The 15,419-nt window shown below is 39.6% G+C and overlaps 1 protein-coding gene across 1 annotated transcript in view; it reads left to right on the forward strand.

The window, feature by feature from the left end:
• Window positions 1–4,250: 4,250 nt before the first annotated feature.
• emc2 (ER membrane protein complex subunit 2) overlaps window positions 4,251–15,419 on the forward strand; it is a 29,652-nt gene continuing 18,483 nt past the window's right edge. Inside the window, exons 1-5 of the mRNA XM_047362008.1 lie at window positions 4,251–4,406; window positions 5,076–5,189; window positions 9,224–9,288; window positions 11,059–11,144; window positions 14,344–14,401. Coding sequence (XP_047217964.1) covers window positions 4,367–4,406; window positions 5,076–5,189; window positions 9,224–9,288; window positions 11,059–11,144; window positions 14,344–14,401 — 363 coding nt within the window. The 5' untranslated portion in view covers window positions 4,251–4,366. The remainder of the gene's footprint in view (window positions 4,407–5,075; window positions 5,190–9,223; window positions 9,289–11,058; window positions 11,145–14,343; window positions 14,402–15,419) is intronic.

Below are 15,419 nucleotides of genomic sequence, written 5' to 3' on the forward strand. Positions count from 1 at the left end.
ATTAGCAAGCATTCGCTGTAAAGGGATGAGATTCACTGAGGGTCCTCGGGGAATTTGGAATTAAACAGCAGATGTGCTTAAAAAGCAGTTCTCAGATTTTCCAGAGAAAAAAAAATTGTGGCAGAGGCGGACCGTGCAATCCAATACTTTGATGAAGATTCGTATAAAAATTGATATGGGGCATAGCCTCCTGGTAATCATGCTGACTCCTATACAAGTGCACATGTTTAGGTTAACACTTTATTAGAATAAAATTTGTATTGTGTAGGAAAGCACAAATTGGGCTTGAAAGTAACTGTAAAATTACCTGCTCACTATGTTTCCTGCTCTAGGTATTTCTTGTCTGTGTTTAGATACCTAAATAAATAGTTGTGATATTATTTTAAAACAAATGTTGCTAAAAACATATATTAGTACTAAATCATCAACATTTTCTTCTGTTTTTGCAGGTTTTGTCGCACTCATATGTTTCAGATCATCAAACAAATTCTCCCCCCATGAAGTCATGAATTAATTAAGAAATTAACGTGTTCACTTTCAATTTTGGATAAATACAAAAGGAAGGTTTTGAGTTGGTCTAGGTAAAGTCTGGCCTTAGATCCAAATTGGTTGCTACTGTGTTACCTTGAACAGGTCGCTTCTGTTTGAAAGCCCTCCAGTGCATCTGAATTAAAACAATTCGACAAGGAAGAGTGGGTAAGAAATTACCCACAGCAATTTAAAAGTCTCATTATCAGTTATTTCAAATGCTTGAAGGCAGTTGCCACGAAACTAGACATTTTAGGTTTAAGGGCAATGACCTATTCACCCAGGATCAGGTTGTTTTGATTTGCTTTTTTCTCTTAATTAATAACATCATCATTTAAAAACTGCCTTTTGTATTTACTCTGGATATCTTTGTGAAGTTTGATGATCTGAAACATATGTGAGGCAAAAGTCTGTAAGTGGTCAGCTACGTTTCAGCACGAACACATTTATTTTACACTACACTATTACTATTATTCATATATATATATATATATATATATATATATATATATAAATATCTATATATAAATATATATATATATATATATATATATATATATATATATATAGGTCCTTCTCAAAATATTAGCATATTGTGGTAAAGTTCACTATTTTCCATAATGTCATGATGAAAATTTAACATTTATATATTTTAGATTCATTGCACACTAACTGAAATATTTCAGGTCTTTTATTGTCTTAATATGGATGATTTTGGCATACAGCTCATGAAAACCCCAAATTCCTATCTCACGAAATTAGCATATTTCATCCGACCAATAAAAGAAAAGTGTTTTTAATACAAAAAACGTCAACCTTCAAATAATCATGTACAGTTATGCACTCAATACTTGGTCGGGAATCCTTTTGCAGAAATGACTGCTTCAATGCGGCGTGGCATGGAGGCAATCAGCCTGTGGCACTGCTGAGGTCTTATGGAGGCCCAGGATGCTTCGATAGCGGCCTTTAGCTCATCCTGAACCCCACAGATTCTCTATGGGGTTCAGGTCAGGAGAGTTGGCAGGCCAATTGAGCACATTGATACCATGGTCAGTAAACCATTTACCAGTGGTTTTGGCACTGTGAGCAGGTGCCAGGTCGTGCTGAAAAATGAAATCTTCATCTCCATAAAGCTTTTCAGCAGATGGAAGCATGAAGTCCTCCAAAATCTCCTGATAGCTAGCTGCATTGACCCTGCCCTTGATAAAACACAGTGGACCAACACCAGCAGCTGACACGGCAACCCAGACCATCACTGACTGTGATACTTGACACTGGACTTCTGGCATTTTGACATTTCCTTCTCCCCAGTCTTCCTCCAGACTCTGGCACCTTGATTTCCGAATGACGTGCAGAATTTGCTTTCATCCGAAAAAAGTACTTTGGACCACTGAGCAACAGTCCAGTGCTGCTTCTCTGTAGCCCAGGTCAGGCGCTTCTGCCGCTGTTTCTGGTTCAAAAGTGGCTTGACCTGGGGAATGCGGCACCTGTAGCCCATTTCCTGCACACGCCTGTACACGGTGGCTCTGGATGTTTCTACTCCAGACTCAGTCCACTGCTTCTGCAGGTCCCCCAAGGTCTGGAATCGGCCCTTCTCCACAATCTTCCTCAGGGTCCGGTCACCTCTTCTCGTTGTGCAGCGTTTTCTGCCACACCTTTTCCTTCCCACAGACTTCCCACTGAGGTGCCTTGATAAGGCACTCTGGGAACAGCCTATTCGTTCTGAAATTTATTTCTGTGTCTTACCCTCTTGCTTGAGGGTGTCAATAGTGGCCTTCTGGACAGCAGTCAGGTCGGCAGTCTTACCCATGATTGGGGTTTTGAGTGATGAACCAGGCTGGGAGTTTTAAAGGCCTCAGGAATCTTTTGCAGGTGATTAGAGTTAACTCGTTGATTCAGATGATTAGGTTCAGAGCTCGTTTAGAGACCCTTTTAATGATATGCTAATTTTGTGAGATAGGAATTTTGGGTTTTCATGAGCTGTATGCCAAAATCATCCGTATTAAGACAATAAAAGACCTGAAATATTTCAGTTAGTGTGCAATGAATCTAAAATATATGAATGTTAAATTTTCATCATGACATTATGGAAAATAATGAACTTTATCACAATATGCTAATATTTTGAGAAGGTCCTGTATACTGCTAAAAAAAAATAAAGGGAACACTCAAATAACATCCTAGATCTGAATGAATGAAATATTCTCATTGAATACTTTGTTCTGTACAAAGTTGAAAATGCTGACAACAAAATCACACAAAAATCATCAATGGAAATCAAATTTATTAACCAATGGAGGCCTGGATTTGGAGTCACACACAAAATTAAAGTGGAAAAACACACTACAGGCTGATCCAACTTTGATGTAATGTCCTTAAAACAAGTCAAAATGAGGCTCAGTATTGTGTGTGGCCTCCATGTGTCTGTATGACCTCCCTACAACGCCTGGGCATGCTCCTGATGAGACGGCGGATGGTCTCCTGAGGGATCTCCTCCCAGACATGGACTAAAGCATCCGCCAACTCCTGGACAGTGTGTGGTGCAACGTGACGTTGGTGGATGGAGTGAGACATGATGTCCCAGATGTGTTCAATCAGATTCACGTCTGGGGAACGGGCGGGCCAGTCCAAAGCTTCAATGCCTTCATCTTGCAGGAAGTGCTGACACAGTTCCAGCCACATGAGGTCTAGCATTGTCCTGCATTAGGAGGAACCCAGGGCCAACCGCACCAGTATATGGTCTCACAAGGGGTCTGAGGATCTCATCTTGGAACCTAATGGCAGTCAGGCTACCTCTGGCGAGCACATGGAGGCCCTCCAAAGAACTGCCGCCCCACATCATTACTGACCACTGCCAAACCGGTCATGCTGAAGGATGTTGCAGGCAACAGATCGCTCTCCATGGTGTCTCCAAACTCCGTCATGTCTCTCACATGTGCTCAGTGTGAACCTGCTTTCATCTGTGAAGAGCACAGGGTGCCAGTGGCAAATTTGCCAATCCTGGTATTCTCTGGCCAAGCATCCTGCATGGTGTTGGGCTGTGAGTACAACCCCCATTTGTGGACGTCGGGCCCTCATACCATCCTCATGGAGTCGGTTTCTAACCGTTTGTGCAGACACATGCACATTTGTGGCCTGCTGGAGGTAATTTTGCAGGGCTCTGGCAGTGCTCCTCCTGTTCCTCCTTGCATAAAGGCGGAAGTAGTGGTCCTGCTGCTGGGTTGTTGCCCTCCTATGGCCTCCTCCATGTCTCCTGGTGTACTGGCCTGTCTCCTGGTAGCACCTCCAGACTCTGGACACTATGCTGACAGACACAGCAAACCTTCTTGCCACAGCTCGCATTGATGTGCCATCCTGGATGAGCTGCACTACCTGAGCCGCTTGTGTGGGTTGTAGAGTCCGTCTCATGCTACCACGAGTGTGAAAGCACCACCAACATTCAAAAGTGACCAAAACATCAGCCAGAAAGCATAGGTACTGAGAAGTGGTCTGTGGTCCCCACCTGCAGAACCACTCCTTTATTGAGTGTGTCTTGATAATCACCAAAGATTTCCCCCTGTTGTCTATTTCATTTGAACAACAGCTGTGAAATTGATTGTCAATCAGTGTTGCTTCCTAAGTGGACAGTTTGATTTCCCAGAAGTTTGATTTACTTGGAGTTATATTGTGTTGTTTAAGTGTTCCCTTTATTTCTTTGAGCAGTGTACATATATATATGTATATATGTGTGTGTGTGTGTGTGTGTGTGTGTGTGTGTGTGTGTGTGTGTTCAGGCACGCCTTCAGTCGGCATTCTGCTAACGTAGAGCTTGCGTATGTTGTCATAGGAAGGGAAAAAGATGGCGTCTTTGTCAGAAATGTACGATGTGGGATGGGAAGGTAAGAGAACATTTTCTGTGCTGTTACACAGTGCCAGGCTTTCAGATGTTTTTTAGACCCTCTGATTGTCTTGCCTCATAGTATAGCGCTTAGTCCTCGCTGTGAAAATGTTGCATTTTAGCGGAATGACGTCTTTGAAGAACTGAGCAAATGCTAATTAGCTCGGTGTGCTAACCTGTCAACCTTATGGACACACAGACACTAATACAATGTTAAATACCCCCGAATGCTAGGTAGTTGACAATAACAAACTCTGTAGCACATGTTTGCAGTTTAGAGTGTCGATTGTCTGAACGAGGGCGACTTCTGAAGGTTAATAGTTTGTCATTAACGGTTACGGCTAACAATATTTGCTAACTCTTCATTACTGTACAGGGAAAATAATTGTACATCTTAATATTCGTAATGTTACTGATCACTCTTACGCTTCACTGGTCAGGTGATGTGCACGGTATGTACCTACAGTTTGTAGTCATTGTCGTTCAGGTTTATTTTGATGCAAGACCTGTTGCTGAAACGGTTAATAGTCTCAGTTATATGAGCTAATGAGTAGCCTACTGTGTTAAATGCCTAAACATATTTAGACATATTAAAGGTGCGGGTATTTATAAGTTCAGTAGTGATGCGAACTATAATTGATTTTCTGTGGTTTAATTTTTGTTTCTACAGAGATGAGAGACAAGTTACGTAAATGGAGAGAAGAGAACTGCAGAAATAGCGAACAGATAGTGGATGTTGGTGAAGAGCTCATCAGTGAACATGCATCTAAACTTGGGGATGACAGTAAGTCTTTTTTTTTAACCAACAAATTACTGTAATCAATTACTTTTATGGTCGAAAAATGGCAACAAAAACGTTTACCATGATCTAATTGCTTTTATTTAGCAAATAAAAACGAAACAATTATACACTGTGGGTGCAAAATTGATATATTATAGAAATAAAAATATCAGAAAAGCAGGTGTATCAGCAGCAAAGTAAAAGGTAAATGGAAGCACACAGGTACTCACACCAGTAAACATTTATAACCTACGAAAAAGAAATACTGTAGAGTTATTAAAAATCGCATTCTTAGATTAAATGAAGTGTGCAACTGCACATCTGTAATGGTGCATGTGACAACAACAACAGACTCTATACAAAAAATGGAAAACCTGCAAATAACAGCATGGATGTAAACACTGATTGAGCTTGTTATTACAGATATTGTCATATTACATGTATTTAGTCCTGTTACTGAAAGCAAAGCTAAGAGTCTTTTCATAAATTCATACAATGTACACACAGTTTTTTTCAGCTCAAGAGTTTTAGAAAAATCTAGAGCTAAAATATCCCTTAGTCCCAAGTAGTGATATAAACCGCAGGTATTTTTAAAATATTTTTTTTAAACAGATGTTGTGTTGGAATGTAAAATTTTGAATAGACACCCGCTGAATTTAGTAGAATTTTGTGCTTATGTGAATTATCTCTTCTTACTATCCATAGAGGTAAAACTGAAAGTTGATATTAGTTGGCTAATTAGCTGCCACGCAGTTAGCTAGCCTACACTCTGCACTATCTCTGACCTTTCATTGAAATGACTGAACCATAGGAGCAGTTTAAAGGACATTTTTTTTAATGATTTTAAAACAATAACTTTTTAAACCTTAAAATACCCTGAGACTGGTAACCCTTTAGTTTGTACTGTGCCAGAGTGCGGTTTCTGGAATGGATCACACCGGTTTTAACCTATCCTGGACCCTAAAACGAACCAGAGAACTGTACCCTTGCACGGTTCCAGCTGTCGGTCTCGGCAGGGTTAATCCGGACCCTGGAATGGATTTGCTTGCTGTATGCCAGCCCAGCGTACCAAAAGGAGGGAGAGAGGATGTAACATAAGAGCAGCGCATTTGAGTAGAAGTAGTACAGGAATAACAAAGTAGGAGCATGAACCCGAAAATGTCTCGTGGGCCTACGTGGAGTAGTGAAGAGGTGCAGATGCACGACTACATAAAAAAAAAAAAAAATAAAAGGAATGAAAACTAGTAAAGAAACCCAGATGAGACGGACTTTTTTCTTTGTGCTTCTTATTCTTCTCAATCAGGGCTATACTGCCCCAGAAACAATCTGTTGCAACTGCATGACATTGGGTGACAAACATGACAAACTGGGTGAACTGAAAGTGTGAATTTCTTCACTTTTACTGATCCTTGGACCAGACCAGCAGTGTGAATATACCCTTAATAGACTGCTTGTAATGTTGATTGTAATATGTCATTTTTGTATGTATTCCCTAGAGACTGTTGACCCTTACTGGCGCTTGTTGACTTCCAAAAGGCTGCCAACAGCATGTTTTATGACACATAGAGGGTTAAAGCCTACAAGGATAAAACAGAAAACATTGCTATAATTTGTTGTTGTTGACTTTCATCCAATTCAGCATATTTCTTTATGCGTCTCTAATAATTATACCAAATATGTGGTAAAAATCACTGTCTGTTAGAAAGTACTTAATGGAAACAGAAGCGATAGCGTAAGTGGTTCTGACTTTGTGGAAGAACACCCAGACTTTGCTATCAAGGTAAGGCTGTTGAAGACAGCAGGACAATGGATTAATGTAATGTGTCATACAGCATTACAACACAGAGCATAGCAATAAGCAATATAGTACCTACAGTGAATCAGTGAGGTGTCTTGCAAAGCAGACAGAGGCTTTAGGATCTAATGTTTAAACTCTTTTGTTAAAGCACAAGGAAACCGAGAATGCTGAGGACAGTATACACCAAGAGCATTTGTCACTTTAAACTTAAAGATGTCTTGCTTTGTTTTTAGCTCAGAACTGACCAAGACAAATCCACACGAATGAAATCAGTCCAATGTCCAGAAAAGTCTCTTCAGAAGTGTCTTCCTTGGAACAATTAAGACCAAAATACAGGAGAGTAGACTGAAGGGAGTCAGTTTTATGGTTTTAAGGTTGCCTAGTGAAACAGTAATGAGGTATCAGCAAAGCATTATGGAGGCTCCTTGGACGTTTGATGCCCTGTTACTGCAAATGGAGTTGTGCCTCTGGTGAGGATTTTTGGAGTCCATGCTGAGAAATGCATGCAGATTTATGCATATCATGCAATATCCTCAGGGCGAGAGGCTTATGTCATTTATAGAGCTATCTTCTTCATAAAAAGAAGAAGTTCTGATGATGGTATGGCCCATGCTGAGCCCTGATTTCAAGGTTCTTCAGATTTCTCTAGGATTACATGAAGGAGCAGAAGGCTTTGAATCAGTCTCATAAGATGTGTGGCTGACTCTGAGATGTTTGGAACAACCTACCTGCCAAGTTCCTTTTCAAGAATTGCATGCAAGTGCAGATAGACATAATGATGTTGAAGGAAAATAGTCAACAGTAGAAATATAGATTTTATTTGATTACATTCTTTGTATGTTTATTGTAATTATATCAATAATATGTAAGTCACCTCTGTAAAAAGTATTGACATTCCAGTATTTTCTTACACTTGCTCAAAGTTTTCATTGCTGCAGAAAGTGCAGTAGGAGACCACACGATTGTACAGTCAACAGTCTACTGTTGATTGATTTGTAAATTTTAATGACTGTTAACATAGCAAAGGTCATGGTTGTCCTTATAAGCTAACTACCCTGCTGCAATACTCTATAAGACGTTCTTCAAGTCTTTATGATCCATAATGTCCTAGTAAGAGTGCTATAAACACTTGACATGCCATGCTTTTATTGAATCCAGATCTAAAACTAGCTGTGACTTGAGATGCAATTATCAGAACAAGAGCTGGAATCATTACAGTCCAAAAAACACGTGGCAACTGTTTGTTCTGGTACACTCGGCAAGCTTTTAGATGGAGCTGAACTTTATTTTTCTTTCACAGGAAGTGTTAATTTTGCCTAGTCAAAGGTGTCTGATATGTTGTAATAATTCCAATAATCAGTCTCTGTCTTTGTAATCGGTCTTGACAATACATTCAGAATGTTTCTCCAATCCATGTTTTGTTTCTCATGTTGAATACAGTTTCACCAATGTGCCATGGTTGTGTTACCCCAATTTGGTAATGATTAAGTGCATTCACCGTTCGTAAAAACAGATTTAAACATTTTTTTGACAGGCCAGTAACCTGAAAATTCTCCCAATTCACGTCAGAAAGCTATGTTTGCCATTGAGCAGAGACTAGAGAGGAAAAGACCAAAAAAAAAAAAAGAGATATGTTTTCGACAGTCTCTTGCAATAAAAATGTATGCGGTGGATCGCACCATTTAAAAAAAAAACAAAAAAAACAAGCAGAACAGAGCAGTTAAGAGCCTTTGATCTATAAAGTGACAAATAGGACTTGCATTTCTAATCTAGAAAGTAGAAAAAACTATAAAAAAGAGACCTGAAGATGCCCTTAAATTCAGAGCATTGTTATTGCAATGTGATTCCGGTAGGAAGTTTTGGGCTATACAAGTTTTAAGGTACCTATTGTATAACTAAGTTTTCAAATTAGTCTTGCTGAGCCCAATGATATCTGGTAACATTACAGTATTGTCTGTTATTCCTTGAAATAAATGCTTGTTTTTTTTACCAGAAGCTTTAGTTTCTGCATTAGGGTAATGTGGCATTCTGAGTTGAAGAAAATGCAGCAGTCATTTAAATGAACTGTATGCTTGCTTATATAAGGAAAAAGCACATGCTGCTACTGCAGCTGAGGGCAAACTCTACATTGGTGCATCAAGTATTGAGTCAGCATCTTACTTTTTGTGTGCATAACAGCAGACAGGAATGGAAAAGGGCATTTAACACTATCCTCTTTGTCTGTCCCTCTTCTGCCCAGTCTGGATTATTTATGAGCAGGTGATGATCGCCGCATTGGACTGCAGTCGAGATGACTTGGCTCTGGTAACTTTTTGCCACACCTCCACACACACCCAAAAAGCTCCAGAAGTGAATTGTTCAACCTGCCACAGCCGGTTGGCTTTGCAGTGCCAGGTTTAAAAATGTGATTTGTATTTGGCCATATAATATTGCTCTGTTTGTACTTTGGAAAAACAGCTGGAATTCAGAGAGTGTAAAAAAATGAGTGTTTGCCATCGTTTGACTCATAAGGCTTTTTCTTTTTTCCTCTTCAGATTTGTTTGGTGTCATGGAGCTTTATTACATGTATCTCAGTATTCTTAGGCCTAAAGTCTGCATAGCAGAAAAGACATGAGATAATAACAGGAGGGGTTAGTCATTAATAAGTATGGATGTGAGGACTTTTTAGGCAAGATGAATGACTCACTGAGTACAGCCAAAGCAGGGCTCACTGATTAAAATTAGTTGACTGTTGGCTATCCCCTGATTTCGGCTGCCACGGTTAAAATAATAATAAAAAAAACATACTTAAGTTGATGGCTTGTGGAAATGATTCAAGTCGCTCTGTAGACTTTTCCATTTAATTCATTGTAATCCTCAGGATATTTCTACAGCGCCTTGTGACAGTATTTATAACCTTAAAATGTTTGTACGTTTTGTCACGTTACAACCACAAACTTCAATCTGTTTTATTGATATTTTATTTGATAGACAACAACAAAGTCGTGCATAATTGTGAAGTGGAAAGAAAAAGCTCTTGGAAGGCTAGGTCTTGTCAAAATGTTTAATTGGATTTAGATTTTGACTTTCAGTAGGCCATTCCATCACATAAATATGCTTTGATTTAAACCATTCCACTGTAACTCTAGTTGTATGTTGAAGGCTGTAGTGCTGCTGATAGGTTAACCTCCACCCTACCCTCTAGCAGGTTTTCTACCAATATTACCCTGTGTTTAGTTCCATCCATCTACGCCTGCTGGAGACAAGCATCAATGCAGTTCAGAATGATACCCAGTGTTGGTTTTTTGTAGTTTCATCTAACCAGAACACCTTCTTCCACTAATTCTCTGTTCTATATATGGCTTTTGTTTTTCAAACAGTAGTGCTTTTCTTTTAAGAATGACTTTTTTTTCTCACCAATCTTCCTTAAAGCCCTGATTTGTTGGCTTGATGGTTGTCCTTTCAAATGATTCTCTGCAGCTCCTCCAGAGTTATCAAGCTTTGGTGCTTCTCTGATAATGCTCCTGTTGCCAGGTCTGTCCGCTTAAACATGTAGCCATGTCTTGGTGGGTTTGCAGTTTTGCAACGCTCTTGCTCTGTGAATACAAATACAAACCACACTTTTCGGAATTTTATTCCTTAAAGATTATATCATTTTCCTTCCACTTCACAACTGTACAAAGTTTTGTGTTGGTCTGGCACCTTAAAATCACAATAAAATATATTGACGTGTTGTTGAAAAATTACAGTCCTAACCCTGTTTGATAATATCTTACAAACACCACCTCTGTGTGGAGAAGCAAGAAAGAATTTACAATAAAAGTCCTTATTTTCGTCTTCATAGCTGCAAGTGTAGTTGCCCAGATGAGTTGCAGACAAACCACAAGTTGTTGTAAGACAGGGTTGCTGGACTGGTGCCAGGTTATTATACCAGTCATGTTTATATAAAGAAAATGGTGAACAAATCAGCCACTTCTCAGATAACTTGTTACTTTAGGAAATTCTATGCTAAATGCATGAGAACAAGAGTTTTCTAAAAAGTAAAAAAAAAATACTGCCTGAATTGGTCTGTCTTCTTTTCCCACTTCCTTCCAGACCTGTCTACAGGAACTGAGGAAGCAGTTTCCAGATAGCCACAGAGTGAAGCGATTAACGGGAATGAGGCTGGAAGCTTTGGAAAGGTAAGCATTGGGTAGCAAAAACTGCAAAGAGTGAGGGAGACAAAAAAAGCAGAGACGGATTTGAGTGATATACTGGGGAGGTGAGGGAAGAAAAAGTGTTTGCAGAATCTAAGTGGTACAGTGACTAGGGCGTGTTTATGTACAGTACGGTGTGTTTATATTGGATCACCCAGCATTCGTTGTGGAGAAAAGGGGAATGGAGAGCCCTGAGTGCTTCTGTGGCGCTTCAGCTTGTGTCAGGGATTCCCGGGAAGGAAGCGGTTGGATCCCGCTGTTATTCCAGGGGTCCCTCAGTCGTTTCTGGTTTCTGCGCTATTCTTTTCTTATTTTGTTGCTCCTCACCGCTGCTTTTTTCTTTCTTCCTTCTCTCTATTTTTATACTTTATTGTGTTGTTTTGGTCTCTCTTGCGAGAAGGTCTTAGCCCTGTAAATATTGACGTGATACCTCACTCACAGTACGGAGGAAGAAACATAAACATGTTATCTTAGTCTGCACCGAGCTGCAGGACGGATAATTCAGTTTGTTTATTACTCCGCCAGGATCACCTTTGCTGGTTTATTGGTTATGTCAGTTTATGTGATAATTGAGAGAGATTGGTTCAGCACTGTCAGATTAAATACACTGCACAGTAGGATCTAATTGGCTGCAGACAGAGCTACACTTGAATGACACAACTTCAAACAGTACAGCCCTTTCCCTTCGACACACACGCACACACACTTGGTTCCTAAATAAATAAAGCAAATCAAAGTGGCTCGTGAGTGGTTGCCTGGTGCCATCTGAAATCTCCCAAAGTGTGGGTGAGTAATAAAGTGAATGTGAGGGAATCATCAGTGCTGGAAATGGGGCCACTCATTGCTAATGGGAACCAGAGTTGCTTCTGTCTGTTGCAGACTGTGGGCGGGATGGTTTCTGATCGCAGAGCCATGGCTCTGGCTGCCTGTGCTTCAGCACTGAAGTTGGCACAATAATAAATATGTTCAAGAATCCCTGTTTTGACATGACAAGTGAAGTGCACGTTTCTACATTTCTTTACCGTATTATTTGGTAGTTGTAGCTTGTAAAAATCCTAAAAATCCCCTTTGCAGTGGCTTGCAAAACTACTTATGCCTCATGAACTGTTTTACAGTTTGTCACCTTACAACCACAAACATAAATGTATTTTATTAGGATTCTATGTGTTAAAACAACGCAGGTGGTGCTTGGCTGGCGAGCAGAAGGAAAATGATACAGGGTGTTTTATATATTGTACAATTACAAATCTGAAAAGGGTGGAATACAGCACCAATTTCTCTGACGTTGTGTAAAACGTAAATAAAAACAAAATATAATAATTTGGAAATCCTGGTTAACTTATATGCAATTGAATACATTACAAAGACAAGACATTTAATGTTCAACCTGAGAAAAGGTTTTTTGCTAATATTCCCTCTCTTTGATGCTTGCTACACGTTCCAATAAAGCTGGGACAGGAGCATGTTTACCACTGTGTTACATCATCTTTCCTTTTAACAACTCAATATGCGTTTGGGAGCTGAGGACACTAATAGTAAAAACTTTGTAGAAGGAATTCTTTCCCATTCTTGCTTGATGATCCGCTTCAGTTGCTCAACAGTCCGGGGTCTTCCTTGTATTTTCTATGGGAGAAAGGTCTGGAAAGCAGGCAGGTCAGTCTAGTACCATCACTCTTATACTATGAAGCTACGCTGTTGGAAAACTTTGAAAAATGTCGCTTGGCAATGTCCCGCTTAAGCAGGAAAGTTGCTGACGTTACTTGGATGCCATCACAGCCAGCACATGCAGGCTTTTGAACTTTGTGCTGATAAAAATCCAGATAGTTTTTTTCCTCTTTGGCCCAGAAGAGACGACGTCTATGATTTCCAAAAACAATCTGAAATGTGGACTCTTCAGACCAAAGCACACTTCTCCACTTTGCATCAGTCCATCTCAGATGAGCTCGGGTGCAGAGAAGCCGATGGTGTTTCAGGGTGCCTTTTGATATATGGCTTTAGCTTTGCATGGTAGAGTTTTAACTTGTAGATGTAGCGACGAACTGTGTTAACTGACAATGGTTTTTTGAAGTGTTCCTGAGCCCACGTGGTGATATCGGTTACAGAATGATGTTGGGTTTTTAATGCAGTGGCTCCTGACGTGTCGAAGGTCACGGGCGTTGAATGCAGCGATTTCTCCAGATTCTCTGAAGCTTTGATGATGTTATGGACTGTAGATGATGAAATCTCTAAATTCCTTGCAATTGTACTTTGAGAAACATTGTTCTTCAACTGTTGGACTATTTTCTTACACAGTTGTTCATAAAGTGGTAAACCTCGCCCAATCCTAGCTTGTGAACGACTGAGTCTTTCGGGGATGCTCCTTTAATACCCAATCATGACACTTGATGTTCCAAGTTCAGGTTGTTAGTTTGAACATTAAATATCTTGTCTTTTTAGTGTATCCAATGGCATATAGGTTGAACAGGATTTGCAAATCATTGTATTCTATTTTTAATTATGTTTTACACAATGCCCCAACTTTATTGAAGATGGGGTTGTACATTTGTATGCAGCCCCCTTGACTCAGATACCCCTCAGTAAGATCCAGTGCAACCAAATGCCCTCAGAAGTCATCTCATTTGTTTATGTAGTCTGAATATATAGCTGTTGTGTAACGGCCTCAGAGATTTGTTATAGAACGTGAACAAACAGCATCATGAAGACCAAGGAACTCTGCAGAAGGGGCAGGGATATAGTTGTGGAGAAGTTTAAAGCAGGGTTTGTTTTAAAAAGGTATGGACATTTCACGGAGCACTGTGAGACCTTTTAAGGGGTATAAATACTTTTACAAGGCATAGGTGGCCCATCTAAAGCTTTAGACATAGTGGAAATGCACAAGTAAAGTACAAAAAAGTAGCAGTTTGATTTATTTAAAGCTAAATTAACCTTAAAACAGTCACATATAATAGTAAAAATGGTTTGATCTGTTCTTATTGGGACTCGTTGAAGTGAAGCCAGCCTGTCACAATGTGAGCGGTGCGACGAACTAAAATTATTTCTGTCCAGCCCCATTTTATTCAACCTTCTGCCATGCTGCATACACAAACTTGATTCCCTTAAGTTCAGTTCATTTCCCACTACCTAATTTTGCCTATGTGAGGATTGCGATTGCCTAATTGCTATCTGTTTCTCTTTGTCTATAAAGGTACGATGAAGCCAACAAACACTATGATGCCATTCTCCAAGAGGACCCCACCAACACGGTAGGATTGAGAAGAAGCCTGTCTGGTTAGCATCAACCTTAGCTTCACGGTGTGGTCTTGGCCTTTTTGAAGGCTTTAAATCCGTCTGATTTTGGTGTTAGTGGTAGGAGTTCACTGAGTTGAGGTCTTTGGCCTCTCTGCTCTCAATCACAGTTTTGATCAGCCTATCACGCTCACACAACTGAAGACTGATTAGGGTATGAGGCCGGGTCATTGTGAGGTGATTAATGATCTTAGTCGGTGTTAGATATGTTTGGAAGTGAAATGTTAATAAAGGCCTGGTCTTTGAAGGTGGTGATTTATCAAACCTTTTAGAGTCCCTAAGTTCCTAATCCACCTTCTGTTTTGTTATCCGTTGACTTCGCATGGAACGTCTGTTTTGTGGTAAGCTGCTATCAGAATTTATACATAGAGCTACTAAACTTTGGCCTCTGCTTTCAGTTTACAGTTCATAACTGCGAAGACTTGCATGTTTGAATATTGCATGTCATTCCCAAATAATGTACCTGCTGGAAACTGGTACCATGAGTACTTGTGCCTTTTTGAAGTGATTTATTTTAAAGGGTTTTACAACACTATGTTGACTGTCTTCACTTGCTGCATCCTTCCCCAACTTCAACAAGTTTACTCTGCCATCCTGACACACTCTCGACACAGTCAACTATGGCTGAAAAATACAGTATTTACAAAATAATAATACAATAACAATAATAATTGTAGTTAATAATATATATTATTTTCATTCTACACCACTTACTCCTGTGGTGGCAAAGAAAAATAAAATTATTTTTTTTTACTTTGCTAAGGAGTTATTTTCAAATGTGCCTCACATCCTTCTGTGTTACCCCAAAGCCAGATTTTATTAGGGTTTTGTTGCTGTTTCATGTTTTCTGTGTTTCACCTTATAGACATAAAAAAAAAAAAAAAAGACTATGGATTAGATAGTGTGGTAATCTGTAATCATAGTTAGAGATGCACTAATCAGACTTTTGTAGCCAATTTTGGATCTAAGACAAAA

This window comes from Girardinichthys multiradiatus, chromosome 3 (assembly GCF_021462225.1).
Source record: "Girardinichthys multiradiatus isolate DD_20200921_A chromosome 3, DD_fGirMul_XY1, whole genome shotgun sequence".
Lineage (NCBI taxonomy): Eukaryota > Metazoa > Chordata > Actinopteri > Cyprinodontiformes > Goodeidae > Girardinichthys > Girardinichthys multiradiatus.